The sequence below is a fragment of the Calonectris borealis genome, chromosome 3 (genome assembly GCF_964195595.1).
Source record: "Calonectris borealis chromosome 3, bCalBor7.hap1.2, whole genome shotgun sequence".
Taxonomy (NCBI): domain Eukaryota; kingdom Metazoa; phylum Chordata; class Aves; order Procellariiformes; family Procellariidae; genus Calonectris; species Calonectris borealis.
In genome coordinates this window covers 61,450,870-61,474,024 of record NC_134314.1, presented here as the reverse complement: position 1 = coordinate 61,474,024, position 23,155 = coordinate 61,450,870, and the positions used below count along the sequence as shown (strand labels likewise).

Here is a 23,155-nt window from a genome sequence, read left to right as displayed (position 1 = left end):
AGAACCCAGGGAAGGACAGGCTGGTCAGTCTAACCTCGATCCTGGGAAGGTGATGGAACAGCTCATCCTTGAAACCGTTTCCAGGCACATGAAGGACAGCAGCAAATATCATTTGCCTAGACATTAGTAAGGCTTTTGACACAGTCTCCCACAAAGGGAGGGTCCCTCTGAACATCAAGAAACACTTTTTTTTTTTTTTTTAACTGTGCGGGTGACTGAGCACTGGCACAGGTTGTCCAGGGAGCTTGTGGAGTTTCCATCCCTGGTGATACTGAAAAACTGTCTGGGCAACCGTCTGTAGGTGGCCCTGCTTGAGCAGAGGAGTTGGACCAGATGACCTCCAGAGGTCCCTTCCAAACTCAACTGTTCTCGGATTCTGTAGATTGGGGGCCAGTACATCTGAAATCTCTTATTTGTTGGTCTGTATCTCAGCAGGTCTTTCTCTAAATTGGGGAGCTTGGCTGTTTCCTTTGGGTATAAAAACCTTCACTGTGTTTTCAAAATACATTTACATTGTTTTTCTTTCTAGCCTTCCTTTCATGAGAATATTGCTGGATTGCGTGAAAAGATATGCCAGATATTAAAATGGTTATGACTGTCATCTTATGATAAAATGGGAAACTAGAGCAGTAACTGCACTTCTGATACAAAAGGCTTTTAGTTTAGCAGTGCCTGTGTGTGTGAAGATATATTTTTGATCTCAATATTGCATATTACCTCTCTCATTCATGTGCCTGAGTTCTGTGATTCACTGCTAGCTTAATTCTTCATGTACCTTGATGTTGTTTCTTGAAAGATCTCTTCTGAGAGGTTCTTGTCATCTTCCTGTGCCTCTGGATTTATACCATGACTGAACACCTCAATCATCTCTCCACCTTCTTGGACTTATCTCCTTCTGTGCCTTCAGAAGTGACCTTTTGTAACAGCTTCTGTCACTTTCAACATCAGAGCTTTTTCCATTTCCTTGCATTTAATTCAATCTTCCTTTTTGCATGACCATTTAAAATTTTATGCACAGTCTTACGCTCACCTCCCCCTAGGAAGTCCTCAGCTTTCATGTTGGCTATATTCCTTTTGAGCTCTTTGTCTCCCTGTTCCTTTAGCTCCTTTTATAGTTCAGTCTGTGTAACTTATGCACTCTTCCCTCATTTCCTCATTTGCTTGTCTGGCTTCTGCACTGATGGTGTGGTAACTTGTGATCATTTGTTGTCCTCAAATGAGACTCCTTTTTATTTTTGAATGGTTGCTCCTACTGTCCAGCTGGAAACTCTCGTTTTCGTCTGTTGAACAAAATTTTGATACCTGATACCAAAAGAGATGGTTTTTAGAACAAACTTTAAAAAATCTGTTTTCTCCCCTGTCACCTTGTTTTATGGTTAAACTGTCAAAGTTGTAATAGGGTGGCTAGTATAATTGTTAGGCCTGCTTTTGTGGTTGAATTGCTGATGTGATTTCTTGGAGAGTAGATTACAAAATAAACTAGCACTCTGAATCTATACAAAATTTTGTGATTTAATGTAATGGTCTTAATTCAGAACTCCTGTTGAGTTTAATCTCATTCTTATCCATTAACTTTTAACAGCATATTGTGAGAACATTTAGGAGAAATGCCAGAGACTGCGATATCTACAAAAGATTTTCTATAAATAAGCACTAACAGTGTCTTGGAAAAAGGTGTTATTTTTAGAAGCAGCATTGTATAATAAATAATCAAAGTGATTAATTTCATTTTGGAGCTCTCAATTGTGTCCTTGAAATCATAGAATTTGCTTGCTGGTGTTTCAGTTACTATTGGTGTAGTCATGAAAATATTTGTTAATCTCAAGTACATGATTCAACCCCTCACCCCCCGTTATTTGTATTCAAATGGTATAACTCCTTGTCACCAGTGTAATTGGTCAGAAGTCTGCTCAGTGCACCGGAGGAATACTGAAGCTTGCAGCCTATGAGCTGAAATATGAAATAGCTTTGGTGTTTTGTGGATGTTGACACTTGTGTGTTAATGAAGATCTGTTCTTAATTTCATGAAACTTGAATCTCTTTGTGATTTCAGAAATATCTGGTGAACTGAAATGGAAATTGTCTTGGTAGCTTCAGTTATATGAAGTGATCTGCATATGCGGGGCTATTTGCTCTCTGTTGCGTTGCCCATGCCAAGGAAGGATGAAGAAAACATGAAAATGACATTAAGCAACTGTGACTCTTCACAGCTAACTGTTGTTGCCTCTCCAGTAAAGAACAGAAAACCTCCCTTTCCCAGGAGAACAGGAGGAAATTTAAAGACACTTTTGTTTAAATTAGATTTTGCTTAGTTTGGAAGCTGAAGGACAGATAGTGTAATAGAGCCTGATCTTCTCCCCTCTTCATCTCTTTCCTTTTTCCATCCTGTTAACCGCTGGTAAAGCGTGGGAAGGTTTCCTGGTGCCTTTTAATATGAAGCTTTTTGAAATCGGAGATGAAGAAGCCTTTTCCAGGCCTGGTATAAAGGGAAGGAACCTAATTTACTAGAAGAAATATAATAAATGGCACGGCCAGGTAGATCTGGCCAAGATTCACATCTAATTGTGAATCTTCATGCTCTTCCAAAATTTGGGCTTAGGATAAATGCTGGGATTAATAGCGAGATCTGTCCCTGAAGATGACTGGAAAGGATACTCACGTGAGGCTTACTGCATTCTTGGTAACTTGTAGCTGATATATTTCAAGTTCCCATCTTTCCTTTCTAAAATAAGCGACTACATTTTATTAATAAGGAATATGGAAGACAGATATGAAATGAAAAAAATTACGCATATATCGGACTTGATTATGACCTGTTTAGCTTTTTTTTTCCTTTTTTTTTTTTTTCTTTTCTCATATTGGTTGTGGTACTACTTTATAGCTTTTGAGGGGTGGGATTGCTTTTTAATGTCAAGGTGATTTATAGCATGTAGTGATTTAGGAGTGTTTTTGTCCACTTCCTTTTCTGAAAAGCATATATTTATAGGGATATTTAGATTATTTGCTATTCTAACAGCACCAACAAAAGCCCTACAATGAAAATAAAATAATGCTAACTTAGGAATAATTGGCCATATTTCCTATTAAGCTGTTGGTGTTTACACTCCATTGGTGCTTTTGGATGAGACTTGGAGTTCCATGTTCAATTTAAGAAACATGGTGGGAAGACTCTCATGACTGGAGTGCTGCAATGGATGGCTATAAGCTCTTCAGAAGGGACAGGCAAGGAAAGAGAAGCAGTGGCCCGGTATGTTAGGGAGTGTTTCAGTTGCATAGAGCTCAATGATTGTGATGATAAGGTCGAGTGCTTATGGGTAAGGATGAGGGGGAAGGCCAACAAGGCAGATATCCTGCTGGGAGTCTGTTATAGACCACCTAACGAGGATGAAGAGGCAGATGAAGTATTCTACAAGCGGCTGGCAAAAGTCTCACAATCGCTAGCCCTTGTTCTCATGGGGGACATCAACTTACTGGATGTCTGCTGGAAATACCACACGGCAGAGAGGAAACAGTCGAGGAGGTTCCTGGAGTGTGTGGAGGATAACTTCCTGACGCAGCTGGTAAGCGAGCTCACCAGGGGAGGTGCCTCGCTTGACCTGCTGTTCACAAACAGAGAAGGACTGGTGGGAGATGTGGTGGTCGGAGGCCGTCTTGGGCTTAGCAACCGTGAAATGATAGAATTCTCGATTCTTGGTGAAGTAAGGAGGGGCGCCAGCCAAACCGCTACCATGGACTTCCGGAGGGCAGACTTTGGCCTGCTCAGGACACTGGTCGAGAGAGTCCCTTGGGAGACAGTCCTGAAGGGCAAAGGGGTCCAGGAAGGCTGGACGTTCTTCAAGAAGGAAGTCTTAAAGGCGCAGGAGCAGGCTGTCCCCATGTGCTGTTAGAAGAACGGGCGGGGAAAACGACCGGCCTGGCTGAACAGGGAGCTTCTGCTGGGACTCAGGAAAAAAGTTTATCACCTTTGGAAGAAGGGGCAGGCAACTCAAGAAGAGTACAGGGATCTCGTTAGGTCATGCAGAGAGGAAATTAGAAAGGCAAAAGCCCAGCTAGAACGCAATCTGGCCACTGTTGAGAGAGACAACAAAAAATGGTTTTACAAATACATTAACAACAAAAGGAGAGCCAAGGAGAATCTCCATCCTTTATTGGATGCGGGGAGGGGGGGGAAACATTGCCACCAAGGATGAGGAAAAGGCTGAGGTACTTAATGCCTTCTTTGCTTCAGTCTTTAATAGTCAGACCAGTTATCCTTAAGGGTACTCAGCCCCCTGAGCTGGAAGACAGGGACGACAAGCAGGATAAACCCCCCATAATCCAAGAGGAAGTAGTTAACGACCTGCTATGTCACGTGGACACTCACAAGTCTATGGGACCGGATGGGATCCACCTGAGGGTACTGAGGGAGCTGGTGGAGGAGCTTGCCAAGCCACTCTCCACCATTTACCAGCAGTCCTGGTTAACTGGGGAGGTCCCGGACGACTGGAGGCTCGCCAATGTGACGCCCATCTACAAGAAGGGCCGGAAGGAGGATCCGGGGCACTATAGGCCGGTCAGCCTGACCTCGGTGCCGGGGAAGATTATGGAGCAGTTCATCTTGAGGGCGCTCACAAGGCATGTCCGGGACAACCAGGGGATCAGGCCCAGCCAGCACGGGTTCATGGAAGGCAGGTCCTGCTTGACCAACCTGATCTCCTTCTATGACCAGGTGACTTGCCTAGTGGATGAGGGAAAGGCTGTGGATGTGGTCTGCCTGGACTTCAGTAAAGCCTTTGACACTGTCTGCCACAGCATTCTCCTAGAGAAGCTGGCGGCTCATGGCTTAGACAGGTGCACTCTTCACTGGGCAAAAAACTGGCTGGACGGCCGAGCCCAGAGAGTTGTGATGAACGGAGTTAAATCCAGCTGGCGACCTGTCACGAGCGGTGTTCCCCAGGGCTCAGTTTTGGGGCCGGTCTTGTTCAGGATCTTTATCAATGATCTGGACGAGGGGATCGAGTGCTCCCTCAGTAAGTTTGCAGACGACACCAAGTTGAGCAGGAGTGTTGATCTGCTGGAGGGTAGGAAGGCTCTGCAGAGGGACCTGGACAGGCTGGATCCATGGGCCGAGGCCAAGTGCCGGGTCCTGCACTTGGGTCACAACAACCCCAGGCAACGCTACAGGCTTGGGGAAGAGTGGCTGGAAAGCTGCCCGGAGGAAAAGGACCTGGGGGTGCTGATTGACAGCTGGCTGAACATGAGCCGGCAGTGTGCTCAGGTGGCCAAGAAGGCCAACGGCATCCTGGCCTGTATCAGAAATAGTGTGGCCAGCAGGAGCAGGGAGGTGATCGTGCCCCTGTACTCGGCACTGGTGAGGCCGCACCTCGAATCCTGTGTTCAGTTCTGGGCCCCTCACTACAAGAAGGACATTGAGGTGCTGGAGCGTGTCCAGAGAAGGGCAGCGAAGCTGGTGAAGGGTCTGGAGCACAAGCCTTATGAGGAGCGGCTGAGGGAACTGGGGTTGCTTAGCCTGGAGAAGAGGAGGCTGAGGAGAGACCTCATCGCGCTCTACAACTACCTGAAAGGAGGTTGTAGCGAGGTGGAGGTTGGTCTTTTCTCCCAAGTAACAAGCGATAGGACAAGAGGAAATGGCCTCAAGTTGCACCAAGGGAGGTTTAGATTGAACATTAGGAGAAATTTCTTTACTGAAAGAGTGGTCAGGCCTTGGAACAGGCTGCCCAGGGAAGTGGTGGAGTCACCATCCCTGGAAGTATTTAAAAGATGCGTAGATGTGGTGCTTAGGGACATGGTTTAGTGGGTATGGTGGTGTTGGGTTGATGGTTGGACTCGATGATCTTAGAGGTCTTTTCCAACCTTAATGATTCTATGATTCTATGATTCTGTGATTCTATGTTTTGTGTAATGAATTCTAGTACTACAAAATAAGATACTACTGCAAAGAAGATAAATATTCTTAGTATTAAGTATAACTTCTCCCTGTAGTGAAGGAGAATTTGTCATTCGTCTTAAGTGCTACTGTTTTCACGGTTTTCTTTTTTTAAATTAAATAGGGCCTCTGACCTCTGCCTTTTTAGATGCCATAGGTTAATTAAGGTTAATTCAGAGTTACATTTCAGTAGGTAATACTGAAAATAAGCACTTTAACATAAGTCATTAAAATTTATTCTCAAACTCCTTTAATAGTATATTCATAGTATATTCTAGCAACTTATAGTATATTCTTAATAGGTGTCTGAATGCTCTGCAATCAATGTGTTTTAATGGTCGTAACAGAAATAATGTGGTGCCTTTAGAAGATGAAAACATCCTGTAATTCAAGGCATGCTGTGGTAGAAACAGGTAAATTAATGCGGTAGGTGGGCGATTTTAAAACCGGAATGCGTTCCTGGATCTATGACTGACAAGAGACCTACTATAGTGTCTTTATATTCTTCAAGTTTTAAATTCACCAGTCAACATGAGGAGAAAAATTAAATTTTCACAGGACTTTTACCTGACATCCCAGATAAACATAATTTTGTACTGGGTTCTTACCATGGAGCCATCTACTTTGATAGATTTAGAGCTAGTCGTTATGCTTTTGCATAAAGTGGAGAAAAATGAAAACATGCTGTTGGAGCAGATTGTTGCAACTAGTTACTTGAGCTGGATGAGAAAAGAGTATTTCATTCCTGATATGCCACCTTCATACATATGAGCCCCAAAGAAACCATTTGTAACTGAGCCCTGTGTAAGGGAAAAGTTGTGATGACAAAAGTTTGTTGTGTGCCTGTAGTACAACTCTTCTCTCATGCTAGGATTTTTTTCTCCTGTGTTGGTGATCTGCTTGTTCTTAGTGGATGAATTTCTGGGCTTTTAACCAGCTCCTTAAAATTGAGGAGCATGAAATTTAAGATGTTACTAGTGTATTTTGCATAACACCAGAAGTAGTCGGATGCAAGAACAGATCTCAGAAATAAACTGTAAAGTTGTGTTCTTTTGACTGTCCTTCTATACATGCCATTCTATGGCTGAAAAAAATCCTTTGCAATGCTGGTGGATTATAGAAATAGGTAATGAAAACCACTTCTAAAATCAATTTATTTTAAAAACCTAATCAGGTACTCCAATTTCCGTTTTGCCTACCCCTGCCCCAAATCCAGAAGATGCAATTTTCTTTCATTGCTTTCCCTTATTAGTTTTTGAAACTTAGTGCCAGATTTTTGTGAGAATGTACTTGGGAGTTCTAGTGGATAGCTGTTGTTATTATTGGAGACTTAAAAATAAGGTCCTTGTTCCTGTTGTTGCATATAATTTGTTATACTATTTTTTTTTCTTTATTTTTAATTCTGTAGAAAGTGTGACATAAAACAAAGAAATATATTCTTTGTTGTATTTAGGAAAGTGAATGCCAGCCGTTCCCTTCTCCTACCACTGATGCTAAAGGTCATCTTTTTTTGAAAAGATGGTATAAAGCATGTCCAGTAAATGTGTGTTACTATTCATGAGCTAGTTTTATCAATAGGTATTTAATTTGTCACAATTTAGTAGTTTTCTGAGTGTTTTGAATTGGTTTTTTACTGTTGCTTTTCTGAGTGTATTTTAAAGGGCACTGGAGTTGTTAAGGTCTAATTAAATATGAAAACGGACATACAGAATTTTTAGGTGATATGTGGGAATAGTTTCTTCTATCTAGAAGTCAGTAGATCTCCAGTATTGCATCCCTATAATGCCATTCATAATAAACATTATGGGTATCTTAAATTTCATGTAATAGTGGTGTGCAACCGACACTATTTTTCTAAATAGTAAAAGTGACATGATCTCTAGGAAGTGTAGTGAGAACACTGGAATTGTTAGATAAAAATCATTAGTTCAAAATCTCAATCAGTTTTCCTTTCTGTCCTGAGCTGATGAGCTGGGAGGCCACCGTAAAGTTGTAGTGGACATCCATTTATCAGTGGGAGTTACTGACACATGCTTCCCTTAGTCTTGAGCTTATTTATATTTTAATCTGATGGGGAAAAATCCATTCAACTCTTCTTTCCTGGGTTGGTATGAAAGGATATAGCAGAAATCAAAATCACAGAGCAGTGTCAGTACTGTGTGTTGCTGCTAAGGAAATACCATGGTAACATTTAAAAAATCTAAATTGTCTTTAAATTCAAGCATCTTTAAATAGCTTTTTATACGTGATGTGTAAACCTTGACTATATGATCTTTATTAAATTTAGATTAATCTTTGGGATTTTAAGATTAATTTTAAGATTAAATTTAGATTAATCTTAATGACCTTGTTATTTAGTGGAGCTTTAATTTCTTTTCTGAGAGTTCAGTGTGGGATATTCATACCTTTCTTTTTATAATGAACATTTAAGATTCCTTGTCTTTTAAAAATGAAAATGGACATGTAGTCAGGACATTTTTATGAGGCTAGCATGATTTATCACTTGTCTTTCAGAAGGATGTTGAAAGAGGGCTGTGTGAGAGTTCTAGGTGTGTTTAAGCTGGAATTAATAACTTAGTGAAGCTTATGGGAAAAGATAATGGAAACAGTGAATTGTTGATTTTCTTGGTTTCTGTGGAAGGTAAATGTTTCTCAGATACTTCCTCAGCAGCTGAACAAATTGAGTTGACCCAAAATGCAGTTAGCAGTTTGGCAAAATAACCATCCAGATTTAAGATTCCGTCTTCCTAGCTTACGATTTCAGTTGTCGATACGGTGTTTATTTCAGATGGCCTACCTGATTTTTCTTTTTGTTAAATTGATTGTCAATGCTTTCTTATTGGCCCTTGCCACCACCAGAGATGCAGCAAACCATGGCTCTGGTTGGTGCTGTCCCTCAGCAGAGCGTGCTGCTTGTCCCCGTCCGGCCCTTCTGGCCCACGGCCTGATGGCAGCGTCGTTTGAAGGGAGGAGATATTGGCTGCCTTGCGTACCAGTCCCCAAGCCCACATCAGGCTGTTGAGGTTGGACTCGTATTGCTTTGATCCCTACTGCTGCCTTTTTCTGAAGCATGATATTAGAAATCTAAGGTAAATGTGCATTTAGGTTCTGCAAGGTCCAAGAGCATTTGAATGTCAGCGCTGTGTGCTTCCAGCCAGGAGACTGAGCAGAGGTGCACAAATCACTGTTTGTGGCATGGCGTGTGTGTTGGTAGGTATGCACAAATTCCATTGGCAGGGTAGTATTGAAGATAAACTGGAGATTATACATCAACTGTCACTAAAGGAGCATGGTGGTGATACGTAAGGGGACAGTGGTTGGTACTGAAGTACCTTTTTACTGAGTTGTGGAGGAGGTTACAAATGGCTGAGTTGGAGACTTCTAACTTGTCATTTGTAGGATATTAGCAGATTCTTGGCAAAATGTTGGAGAGCGAATACAAGTATGTATTTCAGTTCAGCTGCTGAACCTCACTGGAATGTACTAAACGATCATCAAGACCGTCCACCTTCTTGCCTGAACAGTGCTGTCACATCATTATGGAGAGTGGCCCAGTAGTTGAGTTAGGGTACTAACAAGTCCTGACTACGGTGTACTTCTGTCAGATGTGGTTTTATGTTTGAGTGGTTAAAGATTGATTTAGGATGTATATAGTTTTGAACAAATGACTGGAAACAAAATAGATTACTGCAGGTTTCACCCACCCGTTGTCTCTTCTCCTTGTGTTTTCCATACAGCATGTTACACTAGGTTTGTCTCTTAGTACCCAGAGTTACCAAAACAGCACACAGGCAGTTGACTGTTAAAACAGAGAAGGGGAAATCCAAATTTGCTCATGCTTTAAGTCTGGAGTGGTCTGCAGGGGGTTTAAAATGCTTAGTTTGTCTCATCGTGTTGTACTGGATAAATCACTACAGCATTGGCTTTTACTTTACTTGCCTTGAAATGTCACAATCTGTTGGTAAGAGGAGGAGGTATGCTCTGTGAGAGGAAGCCATTGGTTTAGGCAGTTGTTATAGGGTGGATTTTGTAGTGGGTTGATAATCTGTCCTGATACACTTTGTTCATGTGCATGTGATAAACGGACATTTGCTTGTTCTGTGGATGCAGCAGTGATGCTACGCACAGGGAGGTTTGGATTGCTTGCTGTGTATTAACAGGCATGTTGTTACTGCTAATCAGAACCCTGATAACTAAAATTAATAGTGGGCACAAAGACGAGCAATTAAGGCCATTCATCTTCCAAATGAGTCTACAAGATTCATTGGTAGTTTAAATTTATATACTGAGGGCACTTAAACCATTAACAAGGGTAATGGGTGCCCTGCAGGCATGTGCTTCAAAGCCGTATGTCATTTTGGTGCTGGGACAGCAGACAGTGATAACTTCCCTTTAAGGGAAACGGCTATTCATTTATCAATTAAATGTTGAAGGAATTGTACATTTTTGCTGTAGAGTGATCATAGCAGTGTATTGTAAGTTAAATCAAAGACCAAGATTTATGTTCTAAGCCTTTCTGGCTTTATCATGATAGATGTTAATTAAAAAAGTCTCTTGGTGGTAATAGGGCATTGGAGTTGGGACTTTTAAAAGCATAAATGTTTCTTTGGTGCACAAATATTTCTCTTCTTGTGCCTTGCAGTCTTTGACAGTAACACCGATGTAGTAACCAACTTAGTGCAGAGTATGAAATGTTGGGGCTTTTTAGTTGTTATTGCTGTGTAACATCTGAGAAGGTTTTGCTAACATGGAGCTGAATATGAAGTTTTAAGGTTTTATGGTACAAGGATTTAGCAGTGTAGAGGTTCTTTCTCTCCTGGTGTTATTCTTGCCAGCCAAAGCACTGGTTAACAAATGGTCCTAAGGGTGCCCTGTAGTGAGTATCTGGCAGTGGTGTTTAGTGAAGTAGAATTAGCTAAAACTTAGGTTGTTTTGTCATTTATTCAGAATGACAAATACTTATGTAGAACGGTGAGAATTATTTGAGTTGTCTCTTACTGAAGACGAAACATAATCTCAGTTTGGGACATGGTCTAGATTTTCTGATGAAATGTGGTAAAAGGGACTTCCCCTTCCCCAAATATCAACACTGTTTTTGCAAACTCTCCGACTGTTGTGTGACATTTGAGTACTCCATTTTGGGTAGGTAAAAAAATACTTCTGTCCTCAATTTGGTGACATACATGCCCATTCCTCCTTTCTTTATTCTCTGGCCAGTCCTAGTTCCAAGCCATGTACTTGTACAGAGGGCAGAAATGAGCACAGTAGTTCTTCATGGCCCTCATTCTCCCCCTTTCCCACCTCCAGCCCGTTCTTCTCTGGGGTGTAGTATGGGCTGGTGAGAGCCTGGCAGGCATGGGAGGGTGTTCGCTGTTGATGAAGTGGTGGTGGCTCATCATATGATGACACTAGAATTTACCATAGTAAGGACTTTTTTGTTTGTTCTTGGGACCTGCTGTACTTGTCCCATATTTTGTATTCAAAAAGTCAGACAATGAAGTCATCGCAAATGCTCCTGTTATTCTAGAGGTGTCTTCCTAACGAGGAATTTTTGTTGTAACAACAGTTTTTGATTGGATTGATATGCCCTAGCTACTGAGGACAGGGAGGAGAGGATGCAAGAAATATCTCCTCTGATTTCCAGGAGTTGTTTATAATCTAATTCTTGAGTTCTTATTTAACTTCCTTTCTGGATTGAAAAATACTGCCTAAATAAAGATGAATGCACTGTGTTTTCTCTTTCACTCTCTCCTGGTCATGCCTTTTATTTTTGAGCAGGAGGAGCAAACTCAAGGACTGTGTACCATGAATGGAGAGAACTGATGCTGCAGAGTTGTACGTGTGACATCTGTATTTTCTTGCGTTTACGCTCTACTTTTTCTTCAGCCAAGGCTCTTTTGATTCCTTTACTTCTTCTGTCTCAAACCTTGATCTCTTCTCGTGATCATCATGTTTTCTTCTCTCTTTTTCCAAGCCTACTTAATTGCCTTGAGTGAAGAATGTAATAAAAAACATACTGAATGAGACAGGGCAGACATTACTGTGTTACACAGGAATTTTTGGGTTTTGTTCCCCCCCACCCCATCTTTTACATTTCTCCCCTTCTTTCTCCCTGTCACTTCTCACAACTTCTATTGTTTTCATATCTGTTGTTTGTGTTACCCTGAAAAAGCGCCTTTAATTTGTGTTGTTATGCTAGATTGATTTAATAAAGCAAGATTATTCAATTCATTCTGCAGCAATTATTTCATTTCTAAATAATTTTAATTATTTTGTCTGACTGCTTTTTTTTTGGGCACGCTATTTATCCTTGTTGTCGGTGTTTGGACTACTTAAGCTTTCAGCGCATTGGAGTTGTTGATTTACACCTTTAGTTTTTGAGTCTAGTCCATTATTTTCTGTTTCCCCCTTGTTTTAGGTAGCCTGTTGCTTTTTTGTCACACAGACACTGGGCCAGGTTTCACTCGGGCTCAGTGACTCAGCCTGTGATCTCCTGCTCTGACAGAAGATGCTCTTGGGGGAAATTGGTTTTGTGAAGCAGAGACATTTTAAAAAGAGAGAGGAACACCAATGGATGAGCTGCTTGTGGGTTTTGGCTTTGCGCAGGCAAGCCTGTGAACGGTGCCACAGGCTGCGTGGGCTCTGTAGTTGTGGTGTGCCCAGGAGGAACACCTCTGCTTGACTCTTGGAAAGTCTCTGCCTTTAAGTAAACTAATAACAAGTTTCTTCTGTAGGGGGATGTACCTTCGATGATGGTCCTGGACCCTGTGACTACCACCAAGACTTGTACGATGACTTCGACTGGGTACATGTCAGTGCTCAAGAGCCTCACTATTTGCCACCCGAGATGCCTCAAGGTGAGAAACCCTTCCCAGATACTTCTATTAAGAAACTCAGAGCCTCACTAAATGTGGCCTCAAGGCCATACTCTCTGATCTCCACTTTAAAATTGATAATGGAGGTAATAAAAAGAAAGAAAAATAAGAAATATAACAGTCTTGGTAATTGAGAAACCTTCTTAGATCAAATCCCCTTTTAAAGTTGGGGGGGGGGATAGTGAAGGGGGAAAGGAAGTCATAACTTCTTTATTCTGCATGGAATTCCTGTTGACTCGAAGTGAAATTCTGCATCTCAGATGACAGCTAATGTATCGATTGAATTATTCAGGAATGCGTTAGAACAAATGGTGGAAAAAAAGGCTACATGCAATAACCCATACACTGATTCCTTCCTCCCCTCCCCCCAACCACTCATCATCTGAAGGTAATCAGAAAAGCTTTGATTTATGGAAATATTGCCATTGTTAATTACTATTTAGGACAGGTAATGAATAACTGAAGAGGTACAGCCTACATGACCTTGCCTGCTCACCTTTGATGAACAGCTTAATCGGCGCTTCCCAGACAGCATGATATGCTGAGAAAATGAAAGCATTTGAAATTCAGCTACATTTTCCAATTAATAGTACATTAAGTAATTAATCATGTAAAGGAGGAAAAAAGGTCATGGCTATTTTATTTGTTTCTAAAAGGTTTTGTGAAGTGAGGTATGTGTGGAGAAGGAGTGGGAAATGTTGCCACACACAAGTAACCTAACCTCTGCACCATTCCTCTCTCTGCTTTTTATATATTGTTGTACATTATTAATGGTGGTCAGTGTATGTAATTTTACTTCTTAAGTGCTAACTAGCTGGGTTCTCCCTGCTTTGGAGTCACTGATATGAGCAGTTGTTACTACGCCCCATATCTTACAAAATAGGTTAATTAAGCAGCACTTTATTTAATGGACTGCTTGGTGCTTCAAGTTTGCACATGGAAGAGTAAATTTAAGTCCCGAAGTATCAGCATTCATGATGTTGATGGTCTTGTATTAACAAATTCAAAATAATATCTCCCCTAAGAAGGCAGAAATTAGTTACTTTTCAGTTTGCGTTTTTCAGAGTCTACATGGTTTGTTAAAATGGTGGAGGTATTTTAATTGTGATGGAAGCACCATTTTGTAAAAAATTGGTATTCTCAGACTTCGGGCACACCTTGTATTGGAAGAACAAAATTTGAGCAATTGCATTTTGAATGAATATAAATGACAAGATAGCTTCTTCTTGCTTCTCCGAAATAACATGTCTGTCATCCTTAGGCAGTTTTCAGAGTGTTCTCTGACTTTGGCACCTGATTTCTGTTCAGTTCTGCTACAGACCCTTTTCCTCTGAGTGTAGCACGCGGACTGTTCTGGAGGAAGTTATTTTTTTCATATCTTTATGTGAAATTGTGGCTGCTCAATAAAATCTGGCAGAATAAAGGAATGTTTCAGAGCTAGTTCAAAGCAGATACAGAAGAAGCTCTGATTATTATTTTTCTTCCTCTGGTGACATTCTACACTTCTTGGACCACTGTTTAAAAGTTTGATGTTTGGTGACTGAGATCCAGACTGAAAGTGAGCAATCTCATCTGATGAGCTGCCTTGAAGTAGTTCACAGTCTTCTGATTCTGAAGATCTGTGCTGTATCTAAACGCTTACGCTCTTTTGTGTTTGAAATAGCACATTTTAAGTTAAGTCTAAGAATGTAACACAGTTCTAAAATGAGTGCTGAATTCCTCCGGTGGGTCTGCAGGAAGTGGAGCAGCAAGAGGTTCAAGCAAAAGCAGAAGGGAAATAACTGTGCAGTCATCTGCTGTGCAGGTTTCTAACATTGCTGACCCTGCCTGATTACTGTTGAAACTGTAGGTTAGAAAGCAGTCCACTGCACGTGAAGAAGTTACCCAAGTAGAATAAGATGTGGTAATGAAAGTATAGGTAAAATTAAACTACTGGTGTTTTCACTTTGAAAAATGCTGGGTTTTCTAACCTGTAGAAGCCAGGGATCTCCTAGGGACCAGAGTCAGCCCACTTTTTCCTGTTCAGTCAGAGAATGAGAGGTGGAGACGTGCCCAGAAGAGCTGAGCAGCGCCAAAACTGAAGTGCTAGGGACTGTTTTCTCTCCATCTCTTCTTCTCAGGCTCTATAATCCTTCAGCTAGGCACAAAGCTCCTTAATGCATGTGTTGATGTTGTCTTTGGAGCCCTGGTCTCTTACATCTCTCTCGAATCCAATACAGTGTCCTGGCCTCGGCCTTAGTAAGGGAGTACGTATTCCAGTACAGCTTTGTCTCAGAAGGAACACTCTTTTTACCAGTATGTTAAAAAGATAATACCCTTACGCTGACTGTGTGGCTTTCAGGGCTCTAACTTCACCAGTTTCACCCAGAACCATTGTAGTTATAAGGGATTATACCCAATTTTCAAACGTCAATTTTTAGTTTTCAGTAACTTCAAAAAGTCTTACTAAAAAAAAAAAAAAAAAAAGAAAAAGAGAGAAAAGGACACGTAAAAAATAGGAAAAAGGAAAAATCTGACAATTGAGTTCATGTTTTACTTTGAATTCAAGGCAGGGGTTTAACTCAATGGTGTGCTTTGGAGGAGGATGAATCTTGGGAAATTTCAGTCCTAATGGCACATGCATCAGACTGCTATGAAAATGTGAAAGCTTGTCCTAATGGAAAGCATTTTGCAGGTATAGCAATAGTAAACACTATTGGTGAGGCGAGTGTAATTACCTCTGAGTAATTAATGCAACTTCAGAATTTTTTTGTAGTGACCTACATTGTATTTCTCAAATTATGAGCAAAGGCAAAAGCCACTTATCCTCTGTTATGGGAAAAATAAATGCAGTACATAGTGACTAATTTTGAAATAAAGTGAACACTTAGAGCAGGTGCTTGTGTACAGCTTTAAATACCAACTTGTAAATTGTTTGAACTGCAGCTTACATGATAAGACCTTTGGCTTACTTATTAAAACCTTGGAAAACACCTGATGTCCAACATTAGGTTTCTAAGAGCATATAAAAGCAACTGTGCTAGATCAAGCTAAAGGTTCTCTGGTTTTGAGAGTAGCCATTAGCAGTTGCCTGGGAAGAATGCAGAGGTAGGACAAATGAGTGGTGATCATGCCCTGAATGCTCTCCCACTTTCCAGCTGTTTGGCATTTAGGAATTTCCTCAACTGGAAACGGTCTTTATTCATGGTGTTCTCAATGAATTCGTGTTTTTGCCCTGTCAGTGTTGTCTTACTGTCTTTGGGCTCCTTGAAGCCTTCTAGTATCTGCCGTGTCCTATAACAGAGTGCCAGCTTTTGTTACAACTCATGGGAAGACGCAGCTCTTCTTATTTTGAACTTGCACATGACTTCCGTTTGATACATGTTGGCCTCTTGTACAGGAAGTCAGCAAAGCTGATTCCTAATCACCTTCTCTGACCCATTCAGTTTTTTTAAATACCTTTTAAATAAAATACACACCCTTCTCCTGACATCATTCTGGGTTGAATGGTCCAAGACTATTGAGTTGTTCCTTATGTAGAAATGGCCCACATCTGTGAATTTGCATTTTGTGTGAGGCAAGGTGGTAAGTGTTATATTTTTGTAGACAGGGTGACAAAAATGAAGTCAAAGTATTTATCTGATGGTCTTTGTACCTCTGAAGACATCTTTTATATTTTGAAGCAAACCCTGCATTATGTTTTCAGGTGTATGATTTTTATGCATTATACTATACAAGATAGAAGTTAGAGAATGCTATGAAGATGAAATCCAATTTGGCTATGGATTTTTTCCAGTTATTTTAGAGGACCATTCACTGTGTGTGGATAACTTCGACTTAAAGTAAATAATAGTGCTTTCTTGTATCACTGGGCATGTGCAAAGGGGTGGTTTTATCCACGTTAATAATACGTTTATTGATGTTCTTACCCTTAGACAGAGAAGATAGTTTATTTACCCTGTTTGGTTTGCCTGTTAAAAGCAGCATTATTATGAGGCTATGCAGGGTCAGGGCATGAGAGCCTGTAATGGGCTGCATGACGGGGAGCCACTTAATGAAGGGCTTTTTTAATGTAAGGGCTATTACCCTCCTGGATACAAATGCAATTTGAAGAATGTCTAAATTATAGTGGACAATAGTGACGTGCTGAGATGGACATCTTGTTTCCGATCTCTCAGATGGATAATGTGCCCCGATTGGATGTGTGCTAATTTTTTTTAATTGGTTTTCTGGAAATCTGAGGAAAATAAATTAACAGTAGTGGGGGAAGTCCTTAGTTGCACTTGTCATCTAGCATGACTAAAGGAGAACAGACTAAATCTCTAAAGATGTGCCTTAGTATTAGAGTGTGTTTCGCAAATGCAAAATTTATTTTTTTACAGTGAAGAGTATTGCAGAAATCAATTTTTTACGTTACAGAAATTACATATGACCTTACATGTTGCCCCATTTTAAAGAATAAAACTAAATTTAAAGGAAAAAAAAAAAAGAAAAGAAATGAAACAGTCCTGAAAAGTAAAACATTACATATTCTGGTTTAGGCTGACGTTTTGGGGTCCCTGGTGGAAGACTGCACAGTTATTTCTGAATGGAGAACATACATGTTGAAAGGCAATGGAGATGGGAGGAAGTGTGTTGACAAGTAATCTTAGGCCATCTTTCACAGTAATTTCTTTTATATGGGTTTGAGGCAGAATGTCTCTGGCTGCTCATTCCCGTGTTCCGTTGTTCCCAGAGGGATTCTCACATTGCTGCCTCCTCCCAGTTGTTCTGATGTTCACGTGGTTGTGAACTGGTGTGGACTGAAAATAATAATCCAGGGAAAAAAAAAAAAGTACGCAGCATGGGTCAGTTCATTAACCCAGTTCATTGTGCACCTGTAAAAAGAGCTGTTATGCTGGTGCAGCTGATGAGGACCATGGGAGCTGGTGGCATGGGTGAGTTCTGGGGTTGTATAAACCTCGGGGGGGCCTGAAAGAAATATGAACATTATGCCCTTAGATTTGCGTGCAACTTTAATTTTCCTGTACAAATAGTGTTGAGTATTTGTGGTAATCTGGAAGGTCAGTTGTGCGCTATTTAAATTCTGCCTTGTACAGAAGGGAAATAGCTTTTGTGTCACCTGCGTGACCCACAATGAATTTCAGCACAGGACCAACATAAGTGTTTATGAAGTGTATAAATGAGAGAGAGGAGTCAGAAGGTCATGAAATTTCTGTTTTAATATAGATTTCATATGAGTGTGGCTCGGGAAGGAAAGCTGTAATGTAGAGGTCATACAGATGACACTTTTGGCCTTTTACTTCACTTAAACCTGAATTTTTCTCCTGTAGAAGTGAAACCACCAACCCATGAATAAATTTAAATTACGTGGATGTGTATGGGTACAGTCAAACAAAAGTTAACTGGGAAGCAGTGTCTGGTGAGATCTGGGTGTTTCTTGAGGCGTTGGAAAGATGAGAGCTTGGTGAACAGCAGAAGAACTCTCACCACATCTTGTGTTACTGAGCTCTTCCACAGAGACGCTGGTCCACACACGATGCACCAACTTGCTGTTTCACACTACAGAAGGGTGAAGTTCAAACAGAATGCTTTCTGGGTCTCTTTATTTTAACAGACAGACTAATAAAGTTTACCAGTCCACTGAGCAGTTGAGAACTGACTTTTCAAGGTTTTGCTGCTGTATGGCTAACATTGCCAGTATAAAGGCAATGACAATAGATCAGAGAAACTGTGCGCAAGGGAATTTATTGACTAGTCCATGGATTGACAAATGCAGTTCGGGAAGGTAGTGGTTTTAAAGTTTGATCATTGAAAACTTATCTGGGTCATTATATTATGAAATAAATTGTAAAAGCTTGGATCTGTGTTTGGGGCTGCTAAGAAATTCTGGTTGTCTCTCCTCCTTTTACATTTCTTTATGTGATGGCATAGATATGTTTTATCTAAGGTGACGGAGAGAATTTTTTTTCTTCCTTACGTACTTCAGTTTTCATACATTCCTTGGCCCCAAAAGTTGACTGATAACTTGTTTCCTCTTTAACTTGTCAATATACTACAGAGCTGAATTTATTTGAAGTACTTCCTTGATCAGAAAAACATATTTTACTGCTTTTCTTATTCAGTAAACCTTGTGGTTGATTTCTTGTCTGTATTTGTTAGTAGCATCTCTAACAGAAAGAAGCCTACCTCGTTACTGCAGTGCAATTAATGTCTACGTAAAGAGCACCTATAAACTATTTGGCTTGCTCAGTACAGTGCATTAATCAATCTATTGACTAATTCCAAGGGTTCCCTGTTGTTCTCAAGCACACTTCACTTGGTACAAAGTGAAGAGAGGAAGCGTGCAGGGAAGGCTTTCTAGATAATGCACAGTGTAGCAGTGCTTTTATACATTTAGATAAACCTTTTCTTTATCAGGAAATTTAGGCATGGGATTAGGAAAAGTAAGGTTTTTGTAGTAATAGAAATGAATTTCACATATGAGTAACATCTGTGTGTTGGTTTTTCATTCATTGACACAGATGGATTTATTCTGTTTCTTTTGGGTAGTGAAAGACAGAACATTTAAAAAAAGATTACTTGCTGTATTTGCACAAAATATACCTCACCTTCAAGGCCAGCTGCTATATCTGTTTATGTAGAGTTGATATTTGGTGTGTTGTGCCCCCCCCCCCCCCCCCCCCCCCCGAGTTGTAATACTCTTTTGTTCAGCCATACCTCTTCCATGCAATATGGATTTCCAAAAAGCTCATTTGTTCTTGAATACCTTATCTTTTTACTTGCTTGTATGTGTCGAATGAGTGTATTTTGCTGGTATCAGTTAAGTTTTAGAAAATCTGTCAGATTGTTATTTTGAGTGTAGCACAACCAAACTCCAGTGAAAGCTGTATAAAGTGCTGCCTCTGAGAAACTGTTCTTTCTCTTTCTTGGTTTCTCCTTTTTTTCCTAGTTTGGTATTTGAAGATTATTAGCTTATTTCGCTGAATCTGGAGTAATAAATTGAAGCAAGGGGAGAAATCTGTTTGCTACAGATAGAGTTCCAAAGTAGTAGGTTAATCTTGGGCAAATTTACCTTTGCCATGCTGGTACCAAAAATAACGAAAATTGCCATGTGCCAGTGCTGTCACAGCATTCATGATGGTATTCCTGCTCGTGACGCAGCCTTCTGCTGCATGATGCAGCTTTCTAGCTTCTGATATCTGTATCATGAGAAGTTCCAATGGCATCGGCCATCACCGCAGTACTGTCGGGGTGGGGAGAAATGACCGCTTCCGGTCAACTTTTGCCACTGTTAGTCAGGAGCCTGGGCTGTAAGTTTTATTGCTTGTATAAAGTCAACTGCTGCTTGGGGACTATGAATGTCAGTAAGAGGCATTACCTGAAGCTGCTATTTGGGTAGCATTGTGAAGGTAAACAAAAAGCAAAATGGTACTGTGCTAGCCTTTCAGAGTTGCAGGGAAAACAGGGTTTGAATAGCACCTTGGTACCTTGGAAGGTGTTCCAGGTTATTTGAGGCATGTAGTGTTCAGAGTGTGCAAGGCTGCAAGCCCAAAGCACGCTGAGTAGTGCTTTTTTGATTTCTCACTGCTTCTCTGCATGGAGAGGAGCAAGCCAGCCCTGCTTTTGAGTACTGTATCTGCCTGTTGTGCTGTTGTCCTACCCTTATTTTCTCTCTCAGTCTACTTGTGTGTATATATATATGTGTGTGTGTGTATATATATATATATATTTTTTTTTTTTCCCCTGAAGATGACAGTAGTTTGCCTTGCCTTCAAATTTTTTGGCTATCTTGGAGTGTAGTGGAGGGGCAGACCTGAGCTAATGTACTGTTGCTTCTCTTGTGGTTTTGTTTGGCTCAGAGCATGGGCACAGCTCACTCGCTCCTGTCCAGAGCATGGCATGGGCTCAGCACATCTGGTGATTTTGTACCCTCTCTTTGGCACCCTTTGGCTGGACCCTTTCACAGAAAAGATAGAAGAACTTATTTTGTGTTTACGTGGCCACTTCAATTTGCTGTAAGTGTAGGTGGCCTCCTCCCTTCCCTTCCTTGCGCATGTTTCTGGCTGCTCCTATTCTTTAGCTTTGACATTTCTGTAGGTTGCCCTGACTGGAAACCTTATTGCTCTGCTTTCCACTCCCACTCACCTGTGTGCAATTTTTAGCAGTCCAATGAATGCCAGATTCAAGCAACAATATAACTACAGGCTGTTCTGTCGGAGATGTAGAAGCAGCCAGGTTAGAAGTAAGGGAAAGTAGTAAAATAATTTTACTACTTAGAAGAGGGAAAATAAAAACGGGGCCTGAGAACTATTTGGGGGAGACAGTGAAGGAATAACACCATGGTGTATGAAAAAGAACGGTGTTAAGACAAGATGGAAAAAAGCCCTATAATAGAATGAGTAATGTACAGTGGTTGTTAATGCAGATTGTTATTTCTGAAGCATTAAGCTTCAGAAATACGATGTACAGGCAGCGGTCAAGGTGCTGTAGTAACCCTCTGTGCATGGGTGCCTCATGATCTGAGAGACTATCTCCTCTTCCCCGTGCTAACTTCTCACTTTTGTCACATCAGAGATGAAGCCTCTTAGAAGTGGAAGTGAAGCGTTGAGCTACTTAGAATTCACTACTTAGAATGCCCTATTGGGAATAAGGGCATTCCCAATCCCATTTCTAATACGGGACCTATTATGCAACTGGAAACTGAATTACTTACGTATCTATAACCTCAGCAGTGACAACCCCAGTAACAGAAGAAGCAATGCCTGTAAAAACAAACAAAAAACCTTAAAGTAAGATGAGGTGAAATTCAGGAAGCCGCATAATAGCAACAAAACAAAGGGCAGTGATGCTTTCCTCCACATTTTTTCATGTACAGTGCCTGAAATTTTCCTGTCTGCTTAAAATATTGATTTCTGAGTTCTAACCCTTTTGCTGCTCAGTATGTAATTTATGTTCCCTTGTTGTGCTTTTGCTGCAAGTCCGTGCTGATGCAGCAATCATTGATGTTTGTTTATAGTGACTAAAGCTGCGGTAATAATAAAACTATATTATTATACAGAACAGATTTTGAATCCACTGAGAAGATTTAAACTTGTTTTCTTAGGTCATGGTGAACTAATGAAAAAACTTATTCAGGAAACAGTAATATTTTTAATTTGGGCATTTCTATCATTACTTGTACAGATACTTGCTCAAATTGCTGTTATCAAGCTAATTATGATCAGTAAGGCTTGTTTCATTCCTTCCCCCCCCCCGCCCCCCCCGCCTCCCCCTCCATCCTTGCTGGGATTATTTTGTTCCGTTTCCCACCTTTCTATGTAGAGGTACTTTGAAAAGGCAAATCCTTCGTATTGGGGGTCACACAAACTTCATTTGCAAGTATGTGTAGGCTGTGAAGAGGCAATTGCTTAGGTGGATATGTTAGAGAAGGAGCAGGTTTATGTCTGGTACGGGAACAGATTCAGTTGTGTTGCTTTGCCTCATATGTGATGTTTGTGTTTGTTGCTGAATCTTGCTTAATCATTAGCATGGGTAATGTCACTGCCACAGATACAGCGACATCCAAAGCTGTCTTCCTTTCTTCCCATCTCTTCCTGGACTTGAAAGTATAACCTCCTTTAAATATGTTTTAGTGTAGCTTATAGAATATTATTCAGAAATTAAATCCATGAAGAACATGACCCGCTAGGAAAAAATATTACTTTTAAAATGCAGTGCCTTTTTTCATTCCAAAATGTGTTGCTTCTGTCCAAAGGTGGGTGGATTTTAATCAGGTTTAAACTGTAGTTAAAATTAGCAAGCAAGAAAACTTGAATTAAATCAAACATTTTTAACTTTGGTTTGCATTTTACATAGTGTCTATTCTAGAGGGAAAAAAGTAACTTTTCCCCCCCCCCCCCGTACCCTCCCTCTTAAAGGACTCGTCTCCTTCAAGAAGCCATTCACCAGAGCTGTCAGCCAAATCACAGGCTCAGATGGCCTAGTTACCAAAAGTTACGTGACCCTCTGAGGGTGATGTCTGTGTTTTGCAATAAGTGGTGAGAAACTGAGTTTTCTTGGAGGTGTTTGAAACTCCAAACCCCTCCTTTCCTAAGGGGATACGGATGGGAGTACATGTTATAGGGAGGGTCAGCACTTGCATCTGTCCAAAGAGAGATGACGAGTGTTTTACGGGGCAGCCAGTGTGTGATTTGGGAAGGGATATGCACCTCTTCCCATCCTCTCTTTTCAGTTCATGTACTCGCAGTGGTTTACTTTGGTTTACTCCCGCTTCCGTACATGAGTTTGAGCCCTTCTTATTATCGACATAGCATACGCGCTGGTTTCTTCAGGGCTTGTTGCTGGAGCAAGCCATCGAGTTTCTTGCAAGAAG

At 40.8% G+C, this 23,155-nt stretch overlaps 1 protein-coding gene across 1 annotated transcript in view; it reads left to right on the top strand.

Moving 5' to 3' along the window:
• Positions 1–23,155, top strand: part of PTPRK (protein tyrosine phosphatase receptor type K) — a 424,966-nt gene that overhangs the window by 80,400 nt on the left and 321,411 nt on the right. The window contains exon 2 of the mRNA XM_075145810.1: positions 12,661–12,783. Within this exon, the coding sequence (XP_075001911.1) occupies positions 12,661–12,783 (123 nt within the window). The remainder of the gene's footprint in view (positions 1–12,660; positions 12,784–23,155) is intronic.